The sequence below is a fragment of the Chaetodon trifascialis genome, chromosome 8 (genome assembly GCF_039877785.1).
Source record: "Chaetodon trifascialis isolate fChaTrf1 chromosome 8, fChaTrf1.hap1, whole genome shotgun sequence".
Taxonomy (NCBI): domain Eukaryota; kingdom Metazoa; phylum Chordata; class Actinopteri; order Chaetodontiformes; family Chaetodontidae; genus Chaetodon; species Chaetodon trifascialis.
The window spans coordinates 16,178,324-16,203,296 of record NC_092063.1 but is presented as its reverse complement, the minus strand read 5'-3'; the positions used below and the strand labels follow the sequence as shown (position 1 = coordinate 16,203,296).

Here is a 24,973-nt window from a genome sequence, read left to right as displayed (position 1 = left end):
CATTTCTTTTGTTTGCTTTTCATTTACATATATGCACCAACCCCAAATTAGCTAGTGGCTCGTTAATTGGACGTGTGGGGAAGTAAATGGATGGTGGTACAGTGGGTTAGAGGTGCAGTCAACATGTTTACCTCATAAATACCCCCCAGGACCACTGAGCTCCAGCACACGGGGTGGTCACAGTGGATCCGCCCCTCAGGCTAAAAAGATCCATTGTGCTGTTTGGAGTAATTAGTACAACTAACAAGCTCAAGCCCACATTAAGGGAGATATGCTGTACATACACACATGTACATACATACAAACACATACAGAAGTTGTTCACATAAATTAATTCTGTTTTTGATTACCTAATTGTAGTTAGAGAATGCATGCAAATGTGTGTATGTTCATGATGCCTTCAAGTACTCAAACAAACAAATGCAAAGAGTTAGTTTTTCACTCTTCTTTCATGTCATCATATTAACATACTTCCTATTGACTTTACAAAGTCTATCAAATTAAGTCTGCTATGCTTGTATTGACTCCTTTTGGCTGAACTGATCGATAGTTAGTCAATAATAGATAATGGTGTCTAAATGCTGAGCAATGACATGCTGCACCTTACGTGTCCTCAGTGTTATTGATCACACTCAAACAGCCTCATACATCAGCTTCTAGTTACTGGCATCAGTTTTATTCATTTCTCTGTTGCCGGGTGAAAGCCTCACACTTCCAATTTTTAAAAAGAAGTAAGGCAACCTTGGAGATTTGAGTTTATCAGGTTTTTGAAAGCATCTGCTTGACTGATCCCTCAGATGAACACAAAAACTTGAAAATCCTCAAGATTGGTGACTTTGGAGGTTTTCACCCAGTTAAATGATATCATCCTTGTTTAAATGCCATGAGCGGGGCTGACTGGAAATGTTTTCATGTCCTAAATATCTATAGGTGGGTTCAATCAACAATGAAAAGGCTTTATCAGTGATCAAACAAAACTCAACACATATGGGAAGTTATAGTAGTATATTGTATATATCTATATGTTACCATAAGTGTCATTTCTACACATTACACATATGCTAGCGATATGGTCAGAAATACTATTGATTCGACCTATTTCCCACATATTGGGGTTAAGTGAGGAAGCAATGAAAGCAAAAAAAAGTCATTGCTTCTTTCGATCATCCCTCCGCTGTACGTGCGGCATACCTGTGCATCTCCCTCCTGTAAGACAAAAAATACACTGCGTGTTTCATGTTTTCAGTCTGCCAACCTTCAAACAGAACAACATATACTCTCAAGAGAAAAGCAGTAAAACTGTGTGTATTTTTGAGTTTGAAGTCTTTTTGACATGACTGCATCCAACAGCCTCACTGTGTGAGGTATATTGTTGTGTTTGTTCCCAATGTTGATTGGCCAATTATGTCTGATTGTGTTCCTTGAGGGAAGCATTCTCCAAGAGTTGTTAGTGAATGGCCAAATTATGCCTTAGCTTTTAATGTGACCATGGGGAGCCTAGGACCACTCCAAAAAAGTTTTTTTGGTCTTTGCAAAGCCACAAGTAACTTGTAGTGACAGCATTATTAGTCAAAAGATAGTTTGAAAGTCATTGTTATTTGCTAGTGTTGACTTTAATGGCGACCTGGATGCCGTGGGCCGTTTGAGCTTTAATGAGAAGTTTTCAGGTGGGAGTTAGAGTTGGAGCTGCACCCTTTCTCTGTCCTTCATGACCCCTCTGTACCCAGCCCCGACTCTGTGTAACCAACTCTGACCGAATGCTGTGGCTCTGATGCCATTTATTTCTCCTGCATGGAATGAATAATACGATGAATAATATATAACTATACACTCTATTTAAATATGCATACTCACATAAAGCCCCCACACTCCACAAACACACACATTTGCTATATGCCCATTAAGAGTGGTAACCCTCTGCAGCGTTGGCATATCTCATACCTATGACTTAACTATGAAACATAGGAGCACATCAAGGAGAGCTGGACAGTAAAAAAGCAAACACTTATCTGCGTCGATCTGCTGTTCAGCTCAGTGTGATGACGGACTGCCGCCTGTGTTCTTATGCCACAGTGGTATTAGGAGATACGCTGCAAGCATCGCGTCTCTAATGCCGGTTGGCCCGGTGCTGTGCTGAGCACATGAACAGGATTGAATGCTCACCAGCAGCTATAGAGAGGGTGTGTGTGTGTGTGTGTGTGTGTGTGTGTGTGTGTGTAAAGAGAAGGATGTACACTGACATGCTTGAAGCAGTAATAGAGCAATATGTTGTGTCACCCCCAGTAATCCTCCTTCACCTCCTCACTCTGTCTGTATATATGTGTGTGTGTGTGTGTGTGTGTGTGTGTGTGTGTGTGTGTGTGTGTGTGTGTGTGTGTGTGTGTGTGTGTGTGTGTGTGTGTGTGTGTGTGATTGATGACACTACTAATGGTGCGTCTAAACACTGGCAGCACAGTTATCTCTTATCTGACAGAGAGGAGAGGGCTTGTGTCAACAGCTGCTCCTCCTCCTCATTTATCTCTCTCTGTCTTTTCCTCCTTTTCTTCCTACCCCTCCTTTTTTTCTTTCTCAGAAATTGAAAGCTCACACAGTGTGCTCATCCTCACGTGTGTTTGCTTATTGCTTTTAATTTGATTGTTGAGCATCTAATAATTCTATCAAATGTTGATCAATCTGCTGATATTTTTAAATCAGAATTGAGTCTGAAAAATGTCAAAAATTAGCTATTCATACCTATCTGAAGCTGAGGGAGGTTTCTTTAAATCGGTTGTTTTGCTGGACAAAATCACCGAAACGATTAATCAATTAAATTTTCTAACTGCTGAATTGTTTCTGCACCATTTGAATGTTTCCGTGGAGATTTCCAGTTGCTTTAGCGTTACACTTCATCTATCCATCTCTGCTCCTCTACTGTTTTTTTCCCCCCTCCATCCTTTGTCTCATCCATCCCCTTAACAGCTGTCCTGCAGTTTCAAGGCCATAGGAGATAGGAAGGCCCTCAAGCCTCTTGTGCAGCTCCACTATGGGCCCCATCTCCGCCATGGGCCTCAATCACCTTAATGCGCCCGTTTAGCCATTAGCTTCTCTGAGGGGGGCCCATATCCATCCATCCCTCCATATATCCCGTCATACATTAAAGGGCAGATTGATAGCCATCAGCCAGGCCTCGGTCACTGACACACTCTTAATATTATGTCTAACACAAACCAGATGGCTGTGGGACTCTTCTGCAACACACACACACACACTCAGAATACACTCACACACTGCTACCCCCAGCCTTTTCTACTGTTTGCCTCACTCTCAGGAGAGGGGATGAGCGTCCTTAATTAAAAGTTGGATATATGGGCCTCTTGGTGGAGGTGGTCAAGCAGGATCCATTACCTGCACATTGGGGCCCTCCAGAGCCAGAGTTGGGGTGAAGGCTGAAGATGACGAGATGGGGGATGGGGCGCGGAGGTGTGGCGAGTGTGTCTGCACTGCATCCTGAGTCAAAATTAAGGATAGGAAAGAAAAGGAAGACATACTTATGGTGTTTTTTTGAGTAAGTGGTAGCTGCGAGCGCTAAAGCTAGTGCTGGGCCCCGCTCAGGCCAGGAGGTGTGAGCCATGATATCAATAGCTGTATTGTGTTCACACTTGAACAGGGGCCAAAAACCCTGTGAAATATCAGAGCAGAGAGAGGGAGCAAGAAGTGTGGAAATGAAACAATGGTTTACACAACAGTGAAATAGGTCTTTTCCTCTGGTTCTCGCCAGCGGGTCCAACACTCAGAGAGTAAGCTTTATTGGCCCTCCTGTCCTGGCTAGTCTCAGCCTCTGGTAGGGCAGAGGAGGGGAGTGCGTAGACAGAGGCTAGTGTGAGGCTGAGACACACTTAGAAAGGCAGGCCTATGTTCAGCAGCCACACACAGAGCACAGATGAGAACACACGCGTTAAATTATCCTTTGGTAGAAATGAGAATAGCCAGATATTCTTCTAATCCTGCTCGAGGAGAGTAACACGTCTCATAGCATCACGTATGCCTCTATGACTACAGCTAATCCTTCTGGGCAGAGCACCTCTCCTCACAACCGCTAGACTGAGCGCTCAAAAGTTACAATGTCTTTGATTTTTCTCATTAATCTTTGACACAAAAGGAAAGGAAATACAGACTTTTTTAGATTGTTTTAAAGGCTGCAGTTTACTTGTTTTGGCAACAATAATGATGTGTAACATCAATAGTCTATGAGGCTGTTTCCTCTGGAAAAATAACTTTATCTTTTCATATCTCTCATATCCATGTTAATGGATACCATTTGGCCTGTGTATAGCTCTGTGCTGGGCTTGGTCGGGTTGGGTTTTCATTATACACAAGGACTAGATATTTATGTAAATCTTGTTTTTGGATGGAGGGAGTTACAGTGTGAGCCTGTATACTTTATATATTACAGGGTTGTGTTAAGGTTGTTTGTAGACTCAGTTTTGCTAGGATGGCAAGTTTCTAGCTGTCCGTCTGCACTTTGTCAGCCCAGGACGTGTCCAGTTATCCCATTTTAAAATATGGAGATTTTCTGCTGCTCATGGTTAGTTTTTACTACTATTTAAGCAGCTAAATGAAAACAAGGCTCATCTTTTACAGTAGAAATGGCCCCTGTGCTGCCACATTCTCACTCATCAAAAAGACCAGAAGGCTCCAGTTTAATGTGTTTATATTATATTTACCACCAATTGACTTACTTATTATTAACTGTTTGGGGGGAATAAAATATTACGTGACTATGCATCACAAACATAATATAAGCATTGCATATGTGCTTCCATTATTTTATTATTTCTCACCTTCAAAAAGTCTTTATCTTTATAATGAGGAGGCTTTTGTTTTTATTGAGTTCGTACAAGTTCATGTCTCTTTGTTTTTTAATTTGTCAATCTTATACGGTGGAGTAAATCTTTTATTTTGGGTAATCAGACTGAGGAGTAAAAGCCTGGCCACTCGCTACAGGTGAGCAGTAGTCGGAGGAGGAGGAGAGAGGAGGTGGTAAGAGGAGAAAGTGGAGTCTGGTTGTTACAGTAAACGAAGAATTCTGCTCACATGGTTCCAATAAGTCCCAGGCCTGCAGCCACACAGGGGTTCTGCCACATGCTGTCCTGGCCAGCTGCTGAAAAATGCTTTTTTTTTTTTTTTTCTTTCAGGCACCAATTTACTGCACAATGCATTTTTTGGCAATTTGTGCTAGCTCTCAAATTCAAACCTCCTGCATGAACCCAGGTGGAGTATGGTTTGATGATAGGGTGAGAACGAGAGAAGAGGACTACAGGACAAAAAGAAAGAGGAATGTGTGAGTGTCTATCACTCTCGCTGGCTCTTTTCAGTTTTCTGTTTCTGTGCACCTCGCAGAGTTCACTTCTCGTCCCGTCTCGGCTCTCTGCTGTCCTGCCAACTGATTGATCTCCTAACTCACAAGGACGCTGCAGCATTGTGCAGCGCTGGCACCAATGACATTCCACCAAAAAATGGTTGGAGACAGACGTGACATCCTCTGTTTTGTGTCAGTCTCCTTCTCTGAGATTCAATGAGGTCGTCGATGAGGTAAATGCTGAGGCCAACATTGATCTGATACTGAGCAGGTCCTGAAATGCAGAGGGAAAAATTCTCCTTCAGTTCATACTGGAAGCCCCTGTTGTCTGGTTTAGATCACCAGAAATATGACTGTAAATGAAGAGTTTTTGTCACTGCGTTTCTCCCTCATTCTCTGCTTCTCTCTCCCTCCATCATTCTCCATTGTATCACACGAACAAATGTTGTTGAAGGAAGTATTCCTTTATTAGGGTGTTAATAAATAATTGATAGTGTTACGTGCTCTACAAATTTGTACCAAGCACCACTTCCTTATTTGTGTTTGCACAGTTCCAGGAATTGTCCCATTTTGTGTTTCACTTCCGATGTCAGTCGATAGAGTGGAGGTCAACTTGTGTCCGTGTTGAATGCGAGCTTCCTCGCCTTATTATTTCCCATTATTCTTGGCAGGGATGCATTGGGCTTGATTGATTTAGTTGCTTTGCTTGAGCTCAGGAAATTTTGTTTCATGCCCCCACTATTTGAGAACTATGATTACTGATATGCATTATATGTTTACATTTAAGAGATCCATATGCTACTTTGTCCATATGTACAGACACTTGTGCATGTAATTTTGCTCTAGAAAGCTCTTAATAAAAAGACACATTGGCTGTTCATACATAGTGATTCACTGTATATGTTTTTGTTAAAAGGTTTATGTGTGCCTGTGGACTGTTCTTCAGACAAGCCCAGCGGCACAATCAAACATTCGTCCCCGTAGCCAATAAACAACCACTTTGCGCGCTCTGCTTTTTTTCCAGCCAATAAACACATAGTTTACTAAGTCTGCCTCCTTCTCAGTTAATATTCAACCAGTTTACTCACTTTGTTCTCTCCTCTGGAAGCTGTTAACAATTATTTTAGCTCATTTTAAAACGTGATAATTGTTCTTCATTGATCATATGATTTCTTTGACAGAGGCCATTATGAGAAAATGTTTCCTCAGTCTGGCTTTCACTGAGTTCAGTGTGTGTGCGTGCTCCTGTTTGTCACACACATAAGTCTAGCTGTTATCCTTCAAACACCACAGACAGAGTGTGTGACCCTGATGTAGCATTCGTATATTTCCCCATTTGCACTGCACCTGCTTCACTATAATGAGCCAATATATCTGCTCACTAATTGTCCTAAATACATATCATAAAGGCCGGCCTGTAAAAGGCTGTCCAACAGTAAAACAGACATGGCATGATGGTAACCTCTGTGCGCACACACATATATACACTTGTATACTGAACACAACACACATACATAAAATCACACATGTACACAGTAAGAAGTCGTGCACATTAGCACATGCACCTGCACATACACACAACACATGTAAGATGGCATACACAAGCATGAGTTCACACACACAGACACTCTCAGACACACTCATCCAGCGTTTTAACAAGGGGCTGTAAATAACCCAAAGCCATTTCGTTAATGAGGTCCAGCCTGAAAACTCACAGCCACTCTTCTTTTAACGCGTGCACACTTCCTGTTTTAAGTTACCCTAACCTGGCAACCCAGCACATGGCAACCTGCTCATTCGGATGAGCTGCAGGGGTGCGGAGGTGGACATGATGGTGCGATGCTAAAAATATCACGGTGTGGCCGCAGATATGTAATCATAATCATATGTACTGTGAGCTGCACACATGAAAGCTGCTGTCCTGTTTCAATTAGACAGATTAGCAACCTTGACTTGAAAATGGTTATTAGCAGATTTTAAAAGCAGAATGGAAGTCTGGCCTCCTGCTGTTAGAAAGAAAGAGCAGCAGAGATCATAAAACCTATGTAGCTACTGACAATATGATAATGCAAATATAAGAATAAAGTCACAACTGCTTGGTAACTTTACAGAATAATATGTCAAAATGTATTTAAACCTGTTAATGTAACAATCCATATTAGTTTGTATTATTATATATCAGGTTATTCATGACATTTTGTTTGATTATAACATTATAACAAAATGATATTATATTGCATTATTATATTATCAGTATGATAAGACTATTATCAGAAATAAGATTTTTGCATTTATTCTCTCATCCTGCCCGTCATTGTGCATATAATAGCTCCCAAATTCAAGTTCTGAAATCAAGTCATTATCATAAATCACCTTTTTAGCCTAGTATTCCCCACCTGCATGGGAACTGTTGTCTCACTAAAAGGGAAATATTGGATGTGTCAAACTCAAACAAAATGAGAATTGACTTTACAGTGATTTCGTGAGTGTGGGAGATGGAAACTGGAACTTTTCACATGCTGTTTTGAGTGTGGCACATGCACACTCACCACAAATGATAGCTGTGTGACGCTGACTGTAGGGACGCTGATTTAAGAGAAGCAAGTTGGGTCATTAGTGAGCCGGGCCACATTCTGACACTCACAATGCATGTACTAACACACACACACACACACACACACACACATACACACACACACACATACACACACACACACACACACACACACACACACACACACACACACACACACACACACACACACACACACACACACACACTACAACCCAGATGGCTTTTACAAGGCCCCAGGCCCTCCCTGGCCTGCCTGCCTGGTTTTTAATTATGTCGATGGCTGCCCGGCCCAGATAAAATGGGTCACATTTAACACGCCTTCACTCACCTTCACACACCACACATACACTCACACGCTGCAACACACTCAAACGCTTTGCATACATATTACTAGTGACACAACTAACACTGTGATGAGGTACAGACACACACCTTTTTACAGTGGCATTCACCTGTGCTTTTTTGTTGAGACAAACAGTAAATATGTGATATTCAACACAAAGGCTCTTACTTCGATTATAGGAAGTGTGTGTGTGTGTGTGTGTGTGTGTGTGTGTGTGTGTGTGTGTGTGTGTGTGTGTGTGTGTGTGTGTGTGTGTGTGTGTGTGTGTGTGTGTGGATTTACAGCCTGTTTCCTCTTTAGCTGTCATTAGGCTGCCAGACATGGCTACACAGGTGTACTATTACCAGCATCAGTAATTGGCCTTACACACACACACACACACACACACACACACACACACACACTCACTCACTCACTCACTCACTCAAATGCACAGGCACACACACACAAATTCACTCTATTTTTAAAGGCCCAATCTATGCTCGCAGTATGGCTCCTCCTGATGAAACACTTTGACTCTGCTACTGATTCTCTTCATTTGGACTCAACATAGTTTCACTGAAAGCATTTTAAGTCTTTCATTTTAATCCAAGGATGTGTAAGTGACAGCTAAACCTGTCACTGAATGATTCCAGTGGTTTGATTTAAATTAGTAAACGTGTATTAAAATGTATTAAAAGCCACATTGTCAGCACGATTTGATGGGCTATGATGTTTGCAGTGCATGCATCTTCTCACGTTTAAGCTGCTTGAAGAACACATTCGAATAATATTTGAACGTCATTTGTATTTGGCTGAACAAACAATTTCTTGGCTGCTACATTTGACAGTTCCTTTTGTCTGTTGGTGCTGCAGTGTGCAGGTGGTTTGTAGTGTTTTTTTGAATGAAAAGTAAGGAATGAGGAGATGTGGCAGTGACAGAAAGACAGGAGAAAGAAAATGCTTTATATCAAGAGAAGGACTCTCATACGAGGATGTGCAGCATTAAGTCTCTCTGCTCGGCCTCCTCAAGAATTAAATTGAAAATTTGGATGTCAACTTCACCATCAGAGCAGTGCTGAAAAGAGCAAATTTCCCTGGATTGATAAATGTCACACTTGTGACGTGGAAACATGATTTTGAATTAAGAGAAATGAAGTGAAGTCTTATCAAGGAATGTGTCAACTCTCCTTCGTCTGTTCTGGTGTGAGGTTTCTCCCACATCAATTTGGCACTTTTTGACACTGTCAAACCGTGTGTGTGTGTGTGTGTGTGTGTGTGTGTGTGTGTGTGTGTGTGTGTGTGTGTGTGTGTGTAGTGTTTTTTCTGGGCTCAAATAAGGGCCGGAAAGATTTCAAGCCTGTGAAATGATGTTCAGAAATAATCTCAAAGCCTCTGACTGTTTATCACATTTTGTAAACCTGTAAAAACAAAACCTCACATCCTACTCTTCATTCTCTTCAGCCAGAGCTTACTGAAATCAATCAGATATGAATAATCTCTCCTTCTCTCTGTTTTGTGTTTTTTTCTGTGTTTTGTTCTCTGTCTTTTTCCTTCTCGCTCTCATAGAAGTTTTATTGACAGGACCCCTTGTGTGCCTGTCCACCTCTCACCTCCACACACACACAAATGTAGATGGACACACACTCATTTAGACTGTTGAGTGATGTGGCAGGGTAGGGTCATCTCTGCGGGCCCCCATCCATCACACAAAGGCACGTACACACACACACACACACACACACACACACACACACACACACGTGAATATGCAGAAACACATCGGAGGCTGTGGGGATCTGTACTCTGTCAGACGCTTTATTAGTCCGCTTGTGTGTGTATGTGTGTCTGTGTCTGTCTCTGTGTGCATGTTAAGGGGCCTCCCAACTGGAAACAGACCCTTCTCCAGAAAGGATACACACTCTCACACACACTTCTTTATTTCTTGTTAGTCAGCCTGCACCTTAATTTGCAACACCTCTAACAACCAGCTCCGCAGTCCTCCTCACAGCCACTCAATCTGTCACTGTCACTGCTCTGTTTCCATGACTGGCTCTCTCTTTGGGGTAAAGAGTGTGTGTGTGTGTGTGTGTGTGTGTGTGTGTGTGTGTGTGTGTGTGTGTGTGCGCGTGCGTGCGTGCATTTCTTACCCTGTCTACTATTTTTCTATTTTGTTTTTGTATATGTATGTGTGTACAGCTGCAGAGAGCGGAGGGAAGTTTCATTTCCACTTCTGCTCTTCTAAATCTGCAGAGATTTCATTCCAGGCTGCCCCCTAGCTGCTTCAAGGAGAAGTGCATGCAGTCCCGCACCCCCTTCCTTTCACTCCTCGTCTCTCGCTGCTTGTCTTTCTCTACATTTTCACATATTCTTTATCCAGATAGATTAAAGGCAAGATCCATACCAAAAAGCAATCTGTCCCCTGTTCTTTGCTCTTTCTCTTTGAAACAACCTTTTTTGTCATTTGTTTGCCACTTCCCCAGGATATGAGTAGGTGAACCAGGGAGAGTTGGCCTTCTCTCTGCGTGTTCAAAGTGCTGCTTTTCTGTTCTCCACTGACAGAAAAAAAAATCATGAATTTAGAGAAATCTCTCCGTTAACTTTTGTCAAAAAAGAGTCGACTGCTGTATGTGTCTGCGCGTGAGTATCACTTGACTGCCTGAATCCGAAGGAGACATGTTTGCTAGACCTTCTCTTAGGTGGATGGCCATGGCTTGTTTTTTTTTTTTTAATATCCTCAAATGTGGAAAAAAGGCAAGGAAGTATCACTGATCACCACCAATAGCTGTTTTCAGAATGAAGTTGCAACATAGACTTTTAAAACAATGAAAAACAGGCACAGGCACATATACAAATACATGCAAACTAGGGTGTGTTCGCACGTTGAAACATGGGGGATTGCAACAAAGAGCTAAGATCCCACTTCATAAAAATATTCCCTTAGAGACATACAATAACCTAGCAGTTATGTCTCACATGCTGTAAGTCTGGTTTTATCTTCATCTCACATCAAAATCACAATCACCACTGCACTCCGAGCTGCCATTTCCATTTTCTGCCCTCTGTCAAACAAAAAATAATATGTACCTTGTCACCAGCGTCTACCCATACAAGCAACTTTTCTCTTCTAATTCAGCCCTGCCCGCCACACACATCCGTCACACATAACTGGCGGAGGAGAGGGCATGCCGAGACATCCATTAAAGGTTCCTAGCTGTCAAAGGTTCCCCTTTGTGTTGTGAGGAGCGATATAAGTGTCGTGCTCTTATCAGAGCTTCCTGTGGAGTTTGCTCTGCATCCTGTCCACTCAGAGCTGCTTCTCTTTCACTGAAGTCTCATTGTGTCTGCACGCACATGCATGTGTTGATACGCGCACATGTGTGTGCGTGTGTGTGTTTGCTGTCTTGTGAGTCATTTTCTGATGCTGTTTAATCGAATAAAAAGTATACAGTCAGGCTCTAAATAGGGAATTTTTTAAAGTTTTTTGGGGTAGAAAATCATTGATATTGAAATGAAAGAAAGCACGAATAAGCAAAATAAGGGTGAGTGTTTTCTTCTCTTTACTTGCCTTAAAGGATAACTGTCATGGTCTTATTTTCATAGCTTTTGCCATCATTTGTATGTCATAATAACATTGTGCTCACTGAGATCTAGAAGCTCTGCAAAATTACTAAGACAAAGTGCGACAAGGCCAGAAACACAAGCAGTCCAACAGCCAGTCAGTCAAGTTGTAAACAGGCAAACAGTTTAGCCACATTATCTAAACCACTTATGATGTCGGCAACAATCCATCATTACACAAGGAATCTGTGTGCACTCACAGCTACAGGAACCAGGAGATCAAATAAGTTTGGCTAACATGGGGGCTCGTTCAAAACCTGCTTGATTGTCTGACTGCTGGTGGAATGATCACTAAAACCATGAACGATGGGGTCTGAACTATTGAAAAAGACCCCTTTTTAGAATATAAAAATTAAATTCTTAGTGTCACAGTGTCTGTTTCTGCCCTCTGAATCTGCAGGAGGAGAGAGAAGTTTAGGGGCTAATGTTGAGCAACCTGGATTACCTTGTTTTGTTGAAGCCTTTTTCGCACATGGACCTGATGATTTCCACCCGGGTCCTCCTCCCTCCGTGACGTAGGGTGGAGGGAAGAATGAAAAAGAAAGATAAATAAACAAACAATCAGCCGCAGGCTTGTTCTGGCTCTCCTTCTCTGTTGCACCTCATTTGAAGCCTTATAAATCAGGCTTCCACCCGGAGACAGGGTGTTAGCAGGCCTCCCCGACACCACACACGCACACACATACACACACGTGCATATACAACAACGCACACAGGTCTGCTGCTCATTAGGCCCATGATCATGCCCTGTGGGTGTGTGTGTGTGTGTGGGGGGGGGGGGGGGGGGACCAAAAATGTTCGTGCATTGTCCCGTGCCCACGATGTAGGCATGGCAGCATTCATACATGTGTGACAGTCTGTGTGGTTCTCCACCTCCCTTCCCACAACTATTCCCCCCCAAAAAGCAATAATCCCACCTTGACTCCACCTGGATCTCAGCTTTTCTCCATGTGTTCATCAAACATGTACGATACCTGTCGCAGCTCCCCAGCAACACTGTGACAAGTGCTCCCTGACTCCACCGCCTGCGGAAAAGATATTGGGTGGAGTAGTAGGTGTGTAGGAAGGGGTATGCCTGGTTAGTTTTCAGTGACTGTTTTCACACATAAAAAAAAGGCCTGGACTCGATCAAGCTTGGTGTTTAAGTTGCAAACTGGAAGCAGAAGAGGCAGCGGCTGTAGATGTGAGAGGAGTGTGTGAGGAATGGATAAGGTTCATTTTTTTTATAAGCTTTTCCAGTAGACATTATCACATTTTTTTCTTCCCAGTATGTCAGTGTGAATTACAGAAAATGCACAACAGGAACTGTTTGCATGAACATCTCTTTTCCCACTCTCACAATCAGCAAATACATTTACATGAGCAGTAGCCACAGTTTTTATTTCAGGCCTGTGGAACAGGGTTTTTAAACATAGGGCAAGGTTTTAATTATTTTTAGCCAATGCTCTTATTCTAAAGCAGGCGCTCTTAGTGAAGAGGGTCACACCTTGGCTCAAAAGTAGCACATTTGTGTTACCTCAAGCTGTTAACTCAACCATGCCCACATGCGTTCGCCTAAAGTGGCGGCCGCATTTGTACAAACACGCACATGGCAGTTCTTCCACACCTCCAACCAGACCTTTTACATATTTACTCACCAAACTTGGCACCTGCGCCCCCACCCACAAAAATACACTTTCTGCACGCGTTCACCCAGACAACAAGAACATGACCATTCACACTTTACGAGCTGGGAAAAAACACAACCAGGCCTTCAGAAAAGCAGCCAGTGAGAGAGGTTCACGAACTTTGCACATCTAAAAACGTCAGATGGTTCGTTGGTTCTTCTCCATCACACCTCGATTTCCTTCTGCAGACATTTGACTGTGATTAGGAGTGCAGAGAGTCAAGCTAGAGGTCAGCGCTGAACTCAGGCCAGGCTGATTGGGAGTTGTAATTAGAGGAGTTGCTCTGTCTCAGGCCAGTTCTCCCCAGAGGATTCGCACAGGCTCAGTATCACATGCGACGCTGCGGCGAAATCCGAGCTTCAACCCCAACTTGGTGGAGAGTTTGAGCTTAGGGGTTTCAGCCGAGCCGCCCCCAGATTCCCCAGCACCACCACACTCCACCACACACAGAAATGCAGTTGAAAGAGCCAAGAGTAGAAGGCAGCCTTTCTGGGCTTAAAAGTGTCAGCACTCTCTTTGCAATCTCTGCTGTTTCATGGATGCTCTAATTGTTGTCTCATATCTGTTCTTTTGGTAAATGTGAGGACTTCTCTTCCTCATTCCTCCTTATCATGCAAAATATGCCACAATTTGCAATTTTGTGAAGAAGGTCCCATTTTTGTACGCAGACTTAAAGCATTGTTATCCCTGGTTTTCCCCTTTTTCCTCCTTTTTGCTCCACAACAAGCCCTTCTCCTCCTCCTTCTCTTCCTGCTTCACCTCCACCTCCATCCTCCTTCATTTTCTGTGAAAGCGGGTAACATGAAACCTGCTCTAGGAGTCTCAGGGGGGCGTGGGGGTTACAAAGGGTGATCAATATGTGCCAGAGAAAGTCTTTAGACAAGAGAAAGAAGCCACAGTTTGTCTACTCCCTCCTCCTTTCTCCTCCTTTCCCTCTTTCCTCTTCTTGTTGTCGGGATTGACAGGGTTAGGTGGCCCCAACACCCACTGACATGTTGCCTCTGTGTGTCTTAAAGTTGACTGACATCAAACTCCTGGCACAGCCTCCTCATCCCCTGATGTGCACCTTAAAAATGTTCTATTTTTAACTGTCCAGGGCCTCCTCGGAAAATGTCATGTAAAGAATTATTCCACATGATTTGCTTGTAGACGATAGCCTTTGATGCGTTTGAACATTTCTTTTTATGTGTCCCTTTTGTAATATCTAAACTGTTGCCTCTGTCTCCAACAGGTGGTGGATGACATGGGCAACGTCAAGTTTGCGCTGGACACAGGCCCAGACACCGCCGGCAACAGCTGGCTCAAATACGTCCGCTCTGCGCCGTCATTTGAGGAGCAGAACCTCGCCGCCTGTCACCTCACCGGAGACCAGGTGAGTGACATGATAGACATGTCCTGGTGGGATTTGTGGTCCAGATATGAGAGAAACAGCAGCGTGTTGTCGACAAGAGGCGCAGACAAGGAGGAGTGGGGATGCTTGGTTGATCCATGTGAGTCTGTGTGTGCATGTGTGTGTGTTTACCGTTGAGGTAGCAGAATGTGTGGGCTGGTAATGACCAAGGAATGGCTTTATTGTGTGTCTGTGGCTGGGCCAGTTGCCAGTGCTGTTAGGAAATGACCCATGTAAAGAGGCTGAAGAATAGCCTGACACTCCCGAGTCCTATAATAACCATTATCCAAGGCACAGTCTTCTTCTGTGGAGGCAGCAGTTTCTCCCCCATTTTGCCTCTTAAGTCCCATCTCTCTCACTCGAAAGAAACCTGGGTAAGGCATCGGATACTTTTGGAAAGATGCCCAGCCATTGACCATAAAAACCCCAACTGCTTAACTAGGCCCTAACCCCAACCCCATGCAACGTGTGTGCCACAGCTTACTGCTGCAGTATAGTAGCATGTTTCTCTGTTTCTGTTTATCCTGCAGAGGCTGTTTTTTTTTTTTTTTTCCAGTTTTGCTTTGCTGACTCTTGTCCCAGTTTCTTTAAATGAAATACCAGTGGAGTTACTCTCGTTATGTGATACACATTTCATTTTCAGTTCAGTTTGGACAATCCTGATGACTCACAGTCATGTACTGGGATAGAATGAGTGCAAAATTTGCTCTAGAAATAAAAAAAAAATGCATCCACGGGGCAGTGAGAATGAGAAGACGTCATCTCAAAACAAATGCAAACCAAGAAAACATGATGGCAGTATGACAGTAGCCAAATGCATCTTTATGACTTGCCCGTGTGTTTCCACATTCCTGTCACTCTGCTCTTATTTGTTTCCTAATCCCTGCCTACATGGCTCTTTCCCCCTCCTGTCTCGGTCTCTAGCTGCCTGTTCCTCGTTGTCTTTGTCTCCTTTCTCTGTCCTCATGTCTTGATCTGCCACCTGTCACTCTGTCACACCGAAGGGACAGGCTAGTGTGTCCATTTAAGCTTCAGACATTCAGCCTGACCGACGGAGAGAAAGGGGGCTTGGACCAAGTGAGAGAGGGAACACACAGGGGCCTCCGAGATTGACAAGCACCAATTGGCTGGCAACACCAACCCGTCTAATCCTTTTAAGATTTTCACATCAGTGCCCCCTGCCACTGCCACACAATGTCAAAGAAAGAATCAGGGCACTGGCGAAAATCGTGGAGAATTATCAGACCCAGAAAAGGCCACGTGCACAATTTTTGACTGTTTATTTATTTATTTTTTTCTCGTGTTTTTTACATTTTTTTTTTTTAACTTAGTGAACAGCTTTGATTTTGTATGCCAGACCAGCTGCTTTGTATAGTGGCTCACAGGTATGACCCTATCATTTATTTACAAACACCACACACACATATGCACAGCCACTCAGTGCTAAAATGTATAATTTAACAGACTATTCAGTGATTTTTCTTTTCTTTTGCACAATGCATGAGCTTATGGAAATATGTGCACACGGGGCAAATTCAAATGCGGCCAGTAACCTTTTAAAAAGCAAGTGGATAATTTATTTGTTTATTTGTTTGTCATTAATGATTTAAGATGAACAAATGTGTGCATGATCATGCATAATTTAGATATTTATGGTCATACAATAATTTGGCATTATTTCATATATTTGTTTCCATGTACATGTGGTGCATACTGCACAACAAATGCACCCTGGACAGTTTTGTCGAAGTGCTGAAGGATTTTGAGTTTTTCTGACCAAGAAATGTCTGTCTGTGGACACCTATGTTATTGTCTGTTCTTCACAATCAGTCCTCATACACACAGACACACACAGACACACAGACACACACACACACACACACACACACACACACACACACACACACACACACACACACACACACACACACACACACACACACACTCATTTCCAGTAACAGTTCTCACTTAATCCTGCTTGCAATTTCATCCTAATGCAATATTCAGGCATCTTAAATTATGGCTCAACAAAACACGGCAAATCAACAGTTTCCCTGTGTGTGCGTGTATTTGTGTGTGTGTGTGTGTGTGTGTGTGTCTACACCAGTGAAATAGTTCCCATTCAATCCAACAATCACCCAAACTGGTGTGTAAGTGAGCCCACTGAGTGTTTCTAAAGCCAAGTTTCATCTATTGCAGGAAATGGCTGAGAGAGTGCAGGAGCAGTGTGTGTGTGTGTGTGTGTGTGTGTGTGTGTGTGTGTGTGTGTGTGTGTGTGTGTGTGTGTATGTGTGTGTGTGTGTGTGTGCATGTGTGCATGTGTGTGTGTGCGTGTGTGTGTAATTGATTGGGGTTTGAATAGAGGATGAACCTTGTCCACTTTCTTGTCAGTCCTTCATCTTTTGTGTTTTGGAGTGGAACCCTTTCCAATGCTGTTTGATCTGCCCTTCTACCCCACGATGGATCCATCAATAAACAGACACTGGTGTGTGTGTGTGTGTGTGTGTGTGTGTGTGTGTGTGTGTGTGTGTGTGTGTGTGTGTGTGTGTGTGTGTGTCTGAGGCCACAGTGGGGGATTATTGCAGGCCCTATGGCTGGCATTGATCGATGAGACATTTGTCCCCTGAACACTGGACAGAGATGGGAAGAGGTCAAGACAGGTCTGAGTGTTTGGGCCTTACTGTAGAACACACACACACACACACACACACACACACACACACACACACACACACACACACACACACACAGATTTATAAAGATTCAAAATGCTGCAAATACCACAAATATTAATGATGAATTTAATTTGAATGTCCTTATTTATCAACTGGCTGTATTCATTGAAAAAAAAGTTATATTTGGTGACAATCAGTTCTAATAATGACGTGTCATTAACGTCACAAATTAAGGTATTTCAAAAGTTTTTAAATAAATAGATAACAAGGTATATTGCATATAAATATTGCGGAAGTATTTAAATAGCAAATGCGACGGTGATTATCCTTTATAATTTTTTTCCGCCTGTGTCCATTTGTGTGTCTTGCGTATTGACTGTTTTTTTCTGTTTTCCAGCTACAAATATCAATAAAAATGACAAAAACAAATAGAAAAAAAACATGTTAATAATGAATAAGTTTTTAAAATAAGTGTTCGAAGATGAAAAGAGACGTTTTCACTCTTCACGCGCTGTATTAAAATATAATCTTAAAACAGCTCAGGTTACTATTTTGACCATTAAATTAAGACTTGGCCTCAGAGCCTAAAGAAATCGCTCCCATCGTTAGTGTGGTTTTTATCAGACCAGACTGGAATAAAGAGAACGAAATAATATCACTGCGTTTTGAATAAAACTTCAATAACATAATCGATAACGGGCCTATCGCACCATTTTCTGCGCCAGTGTTCGTGTGCGTGTATTTGTCCGCGCTTGCACGGGTGTGTTTGAGAGTGATCGAGTGACTGACAGAGTGAGCGCAAGCCTGTCCGGCTGCTTTATCCATTATTTCCATCAGTAATAGATTTATCAAGCGGCCAAAACGGCGGCTGGGATCGGAGATGCGGGGAGGGGTCTGCGCCGCAGATCCCTCAATCCTTTTGGCTGGAGATAAGACGAGGAGGAGTGGCCGACGGGTAACCGAGAGAGCACCAAGGGGCAATAGGGAATCACTAATGAGAGAGAGAGAGAGAGTCAGAAAGAGAGAGAGAAAGAGAGAGAGAGACTCATCATCATCATCAAAGACGCGCTCACTGACTAGATTAGAGAGTAGCCCAGCGGAGGAGCGTCGGGCTTCATCCAGCCAGAGGGAACCATCACCGACCGTGCGCAGCGCGCCTGGCGCTCTGAGACCTCCTCTCCCCGGCCCTGTCCGCTCCAGCGCCCCGCTCCCTCTCCGGTAGACCTACTATGGGTTGCGTCGCCAACTCCACCGGGACTGAAGTGCTACTGCAGCTGGAGGCTCTCCGCAGCGCCGCGCAACTTTCGCAACTCTTCCGTCTCACGGAGAAAAGAAAGGTCAGGTCGAAACATTGCAGCGGCAGCCGCAGCCGCTGCGAGAAGAGTAATTGTTGTAAATACGTAGCCCGGTATTAATAGTAATAATAATATTGGTACTACTACTACTAATAATAACAACAGTAATAATACGTGATTTAATCATTGATTCAGGCCTGTGCTCCTTGTCTCATCTTAAGAGCATTAACACTTAAAGTTAGTTTCACCGGCCTCTGTGTGTGTGTGTGTGTGTGTATGAATGAGTGCGCTCAGCCCTCCTTGTTGTGGTGGCCTCGTTGAATTGGTGCAGAGCGCCCCCATGTGTTCAGGGATCACAGCCCCTGCCTGCAGCTTCAAGTGGTAGTTTGCGCTGCGGTTTGCTGGGATGCATGAAGCTGTAATATGACTTTTTGGAAATTGATACACGTTAATTGTGGTCGAGTTGTCTTTAGTATGAATGTGTGTGTGACAGCTTGGCTTGGTTGGCGGATTTTCTAGATGTCGGACAGAGTGTGGACAAGGCCTCGGCTCTCAGTGGCCTCGAATATTGCCATTATTCCTGCTCTGTGTTTTGCTCACCTTTAAGAAAAAAAGTGATTTATGCCCGATCACACAAGTTAAATTAGCTCAATAAAAAAGGATTAGTTCTGTTCATATAAAGACTCGACATTTCCCGGTTTGCTGCAGTTGTAAATAATAAGAATAATAACAAGAATTGAAAAAACAAAACAAAAACGCAGAGCAGCTGAGCGGTTTGATGTTTATTTTCGTTTCTCTCACCGCTTTTCTTTCAGACTGTTCAGACTCATTACAGCAGTGTTTGTACCGTCTGGGTTTCCTCTGCATTTTCGCTTTTCTTTTTAAATGTTTGACTAAGTCTTTGTGGAAAAAGGCAGCCCTGTTTTTTGCTATATTTTACGTGAATTGTAACGGAAGAAAGTATTATTTCCTATTCGTTTTTCAACATTTAGAAAGTTTTATAAATGTGGATTAAAAACAAATCATTGTCTTGTTTCGTGCATTAAAATAACATCTTGCGGTCCGGCTTTTAATGGGTAGAAATAAATTGTGAAATGTTTCCGAATACAGTATGTTTCCATAACTCTGCTGCAGCCTGAATAATGTTGACTTTAGGCATGTATGATGTTTATTTTGTTAATAACAGCCCTCTTAATAGCCCGTGTTAATATGATCAGTTTCGTCATTAGGGCTTCCTTTAACTGCGATAATAAATACGCGGGGGTCCGCACTTATTAATTCCATCTTGACCTTAAGTTAAAGTCTCCCCCACTCTTTCTCTCTCCTCAGATTTATTATAAAGCTGTCCGGGACATTGAAGCAGGGGAGGAGCTTTTAGTGTATATGAAGGACGGTATTTTCCCCGAGGGATCCATGGCACCCAACCTACAAGGTAAGATTAATGCGCGTCATTAGCGCACATTTTAAACAAACTCCAACCTGCATCCTGTGCTGCCTTCGCGGCCAGCACACTCCATAACCCCGCTAATGTGACGGGGGAAAAAAGACACAATCTCTCCCTCCAAGATTTTTTCTCTTTCCTCAAGAAATGTGAATTATTCGAATCATAAATTTCCAGGATGGAATTAAATCCCGCATTAAAGCATCTGGTTGACGGCCGTTTTGGAGCTGTCATTTAAAATAGGCCTGCCAATAATGAAGGCTGCTCCTGAGAGTCTGCTCTGAATGCTGCGCTCACAATGCTGCGATGTAATGGGCCTCTTTGCCTGAAATACTGTGTTAGGGCGTCAATTGGTACTTGTCATATTGCATCCATAGTGAGTAGAAATTCTCTGTTAACGGAAAGATCAAACAAATTCTGAGGAATCCACGTCCCCAAGAATACATTACAGGAGACTGAGGACATTTAAATTGAGTTATCACATCAACTAAAGAATAAAAGGCCTATCTTGTTAGTCATAAATCAACGTTTTTAGTTTGTGCCCTGAATTCAGTCTAAGTGTTTTTTTTATTTTGTTTGTTTAAGTTTTTGTGGCCATCTGGCTATTTCAGTATCAGACTGACGGACTTTGCGTGCGTTAGTGACTCTGTCCCTCCGGGGATGAGCCCCGTGCTTGGGGTTAAAAAACTAAAACAAAAAACTGGAATAAACCTATTTTATGATGTTTTGTGGCGCTTTTACTGCATCTGTTCAAAAATAGTTACAAAATCAAAAAAGCGAAACATCAAACATTTAAAATGACTAAAATGTATTAAATAAATGATTCAATTATTGAAAAGAAATAAGTTGGTTGAACCTGATGTGGTAACCTGAAACCCTTTTTTTTTATTAATCCAGTGATCTTTTAGTCCACTTTCTTTGCTTGGCATGTGTGAAAGGTTACGCAAATTACAATTTATGCTGACAAATCAAAACCAAGTCCCCTAACACTGGCTGTCAGGTCAATGGTGTTAGATGAAATAGATGATATGTCCCATAATTTATCTATCTGTAGTTTTCTGCGTATTTTCGTTTGAGTTGTAACAAGAAAATCTACAAGATCATGTGTGTTAAGTGCTCCTCCACCCTGCTGTACACTGTGCGCCATGTTTTTAGGTGCTCTCACCCGCCCGTCTTCCGTCTGAGTGGGTAACCCGATTCATGGTGCTCACTGCCTTTCAACTGTGCCTCTATATGTCAGACTGAATATGTCTAACATTTTATCTCATAATCTAACTTGGACAGCTGCTCACTGTCAATCCAGGCTTTTCTCTCAAAGTTCACTTGAGCGGAAAAGGGGCCATGTTTCCGCTGTATTTCCTTAAACATCTTGGACTTATTGTGGTGAACTGCTGTTGTCAGGTAACGTTGTTTTGTTGTGTTTCCAGTCTTTCTGGAACCATGGATGAAAAAAAAAAATAAAAATCTGATTACTCTTACTTGTCATTGATTATAAAATGGTGGAGGGGAGAACAAGATGTGCGTGAGATACTCTGCTAACCAGTCCCCCCACCCCCACCCCCACCCCCACATGATGCACAGATCTCCATGCCAAAGGAACAGGAGGAAACGGGAGCTCAGAGCAAGCTTGACTATTGAAAAGAAGCAGATTGGCATGTTGTAGGAGTGTGTCAAAGACGGGGCAGACTTGTAAATGATTTGTTCAGTTCCTCTGTGTGTATTATGCAAAATATAGAGCGGCGGAGGCAGACAGACAGAAAAGAGACACTCTCCACCTGCCAGAATGTGCGTGTCAGAGTCAAAGTATGTGGCGCTGTGAGATGAGGTGCAACAGTTCATCTGCTGTTTTAAGATGTTTATTTGTGAGCAAGAGAGACAGAAAAGCAGACAGAGCGGTGGACGAAGAGACGCAGTCAGCCTACTGTAGAGATGATGGTGTTTTGTGTGCTTGTCTCCGTGTGTTTGTGTGTGTGTGAGAGAGAGAGAAAGGTAGCAGGGCTGAGTGGGAGCTTGGCAGTGCAGCCCTGCTCTCTGTGTCTGGCTTATCGGAGAAGGAATTTGAAGTAGAGGACTTGAGGAGTCCCCTGAGACCTCACCCATGCTCCCAGATTAGCTGCTAAACTGCACATAATTGTGCTTCCCTTCGTCTCCCAGAGAGCTATTAGTCTCCCCTTTATAACCCCTCCACCTCCCACCCCACCCCACTCTCCCAGACGAACTGAAAAAACACAGGCGCACTGATGCACACACGCAAGCACCTTTATATTTTACATGCATCCTTTCTAAAACACGTACATGTGCACCTGAGTATCCTTGTTGCAAGGTATTTTTTCACAAACACATTCTCCCCAATATTTTTTAGTTTAGAAAAGTATCTGAGTGTTGAGATGTTTGAGCAACTATCTCACAGTAAAACACTCGCTCTCCATGAAATATGCACACGCTGGTGTCAAAGTGAGCGAGTTAGTTTAGCATTTGAGCTCGGCGTAATGGCCCATTGACCAGAAGGTCATTTATCCTTCTCCCCAAGGTTAGACACATTGATGTTGCTACACTAATGCCCTTTTAATGTGTCCAAGAAGTTCCAGCTGGATAAACGGTCACATGCAGTAGAAAACAGGTGAGCCATGCACTGTAAGTCATTTTGGATAAACTCATTTAGTGCAGCTTGAAATGATGGATGGGTGTGTATGGCGTGTTGGGACACCTGGTGGGCCGACTCAGACGCTGGCTGCTTGGGTCATGGCAAAGAGGGTATGGCAGGTTGGCGCTGAAATCACCATGGGGTTGGCGCCACTCTGCCCCGCTTACCTCTGTTCCTTATGGCTCATTCTTTTTGGAAAATGTTCACACACACACACACACACACACACACACACACACACACACACACACACACACACACACACACACACACACACACTCACACGCCCGTGCACAAAGACACTCCACTGGGCTTTCCCCTGATCTGTTGAACTTGGCATCTGACTCAGGAACTCGCTATTGAAAAAGCTGGCCTGCGTTTTATGTATTTGACCTTGGTGGTGAGAAGTATTGTAAAGGTTATCAACATGGAGGGGGAAGACCAGCCCCTATTGTTTCCCCTGTGTGCTATTACACCTAAAGTCTCAAGCAAACACTTGCTTTAACAAGCAATTAACTGCGTTAATGAAGGCAACATTTCACTGCTAATTGATTTCCTTTTTATGTGAACGTCAATTGCAAGATTGTTGCTTTTACCATTTAATGGGGGTCTATTTAGCTGTAACTAACACAGAGATAGGGAATAGATTTTTGTTCTTTGGTGTCAAGAGGTTTTTTTTAATACAGCCGCATACTTGGTTCTGCATCTTCTGGATGATGCAACATGCAGGAGTTAGTAAATGCCAGGATGTAAACCAGCACTTAATGTTCTTTATGCACATTAAAGCTGGTTTTGTCTCGACTCCCTTAAAATGTAATTTGTGTTTGCATACATTAAAAACCATTGGACACAATTACAACCCTGATTTGAAAAAACATGGGACACTGTGGAAAACATAAATAAAAACAGAATGCAATGTTCCTAGTGTAAAACAGTACCATTTAAAAGGTTGAGGTTTTATTATTCATATCAAAAGTGTGTAAAAGTTTTCTTCAAGCCTTTAAGGTAGATTTCAGCATATTTCAAGGAACTGAAGTGTGACAGCGAAACAAATCTGTGTGTGTTTGTGCGTGTATGTGCAGACGAGCAGATGTACCGCTGTGAAGACTGTGATGAGCTGTTCTCCTCAACACTTGAGCTTCGGCGGCATCAGAAGTACTCGTGCTCCAGTACCGGCTCCATCTTTGACACACTGAGAGAAGACTTCAAACAGGAACGCGAGGACAGCGACGAGCCCGTCCATGAGTGTAAAGACTGTGAGAAGATCTTCCCAAATGAGTACAGGTAGACAGACACATGATCACAATGTCTAAACATGAAGATATACACTTTCAGCACATACAGTCTGCTTATTCTCTGGGTTACAAATGAGAGTGAATGAATACACTTGTGCTTTCCTTTACTAGTCTGGGCCAGCACATGATAGTCCATACAGAGGAGAGGGAGTACAAGTGTGACCAGTGCCCCAAAGCCTTCAACTGGAAGTCTAACCTCATCCGTCACCAGATGTCACATGACAGTGGCAAGCGCTTTGAGTGTGAAAACTGTGATAAGGTACAGCATACCCAGCACGTAAGTTGTGCACCAGACACACAGGCTTCATCTACTTCAGAAATTCAGTTTTTAGGCTTCTCTTGTAACGGTGCTGGACATAGATTTATTAATTGTGAAAGAACAACATATGGACGTTAGTAGTTTATTATTAAAGCAATGAAAACACTGTATATTTTCACTAACAATGCTCAGAATGGCAAAATATAATACAAACAGGAACATTTTTATTTTATTTTTTTGCATATTTAATTATGGCGTTTACATTGTTTTTTTTATGTTTATTTCAAATTTCAGGTGTTCACAGATCCCAGCAACCTCCAGCGCCACATCCGCTCCCAGCACGTGGGGGCACGCGCTCACACGTGTCCTGAGTGTGGCAAGACCTTTGCCACCTCATCAGGCCTCAAGCAGCACAAGCACATCCACAGCAGTGTCAAACCCTTTATCTGTA

At 42.9% G+C, this 24,973-nt stretch overlaps 1 protein-coding gene across 5 annotated transcripts in view; it reads left to right on the top strand.

The window, feature by feature from the left end:
* The window catches only part of prdm16 (PR domain containing 16), a 180,420-nt gene that overhangs the window by 139,409 nt on the left and 16,038 nt on the right, over nucleotides 1–24,973 (top strand). For 3 of the 5 annotated variants that reach the window (XM_070969433.1, XM_070969432.1, XM_070969430.1), the window contains exons 4-8: nucleotides 14,755–14,895; nucleotides 20,213–20,315; nucleotides 24,051–24,252; nucleotides 24,375–24,522; nucleotides 24,817–24,970. In XM_070969433.1, the coding sequence (XP_070825534.1) occupies nucleotides 14,755–14,895; nucleotides 20,213–20,315; nucleotides 24,051–24,252; nucleotides 24,375–24,522; nucleotides 24,817–24,970 (748 nt within the window). Of the gene's footprint in view, nucleotides 1–14,754; nucleotides 14,896–20,212; nucleotides 20,316–24,050; nucleotides 24,253–24,374; nucleotides 24,541–24,816; nucleotides 24,971–24,973 lie in introns of all 5 variants that reach the window. The other 2 variants (XM_070969431.1, XM_070969429.1) reach the window with 1 other exon arrangement.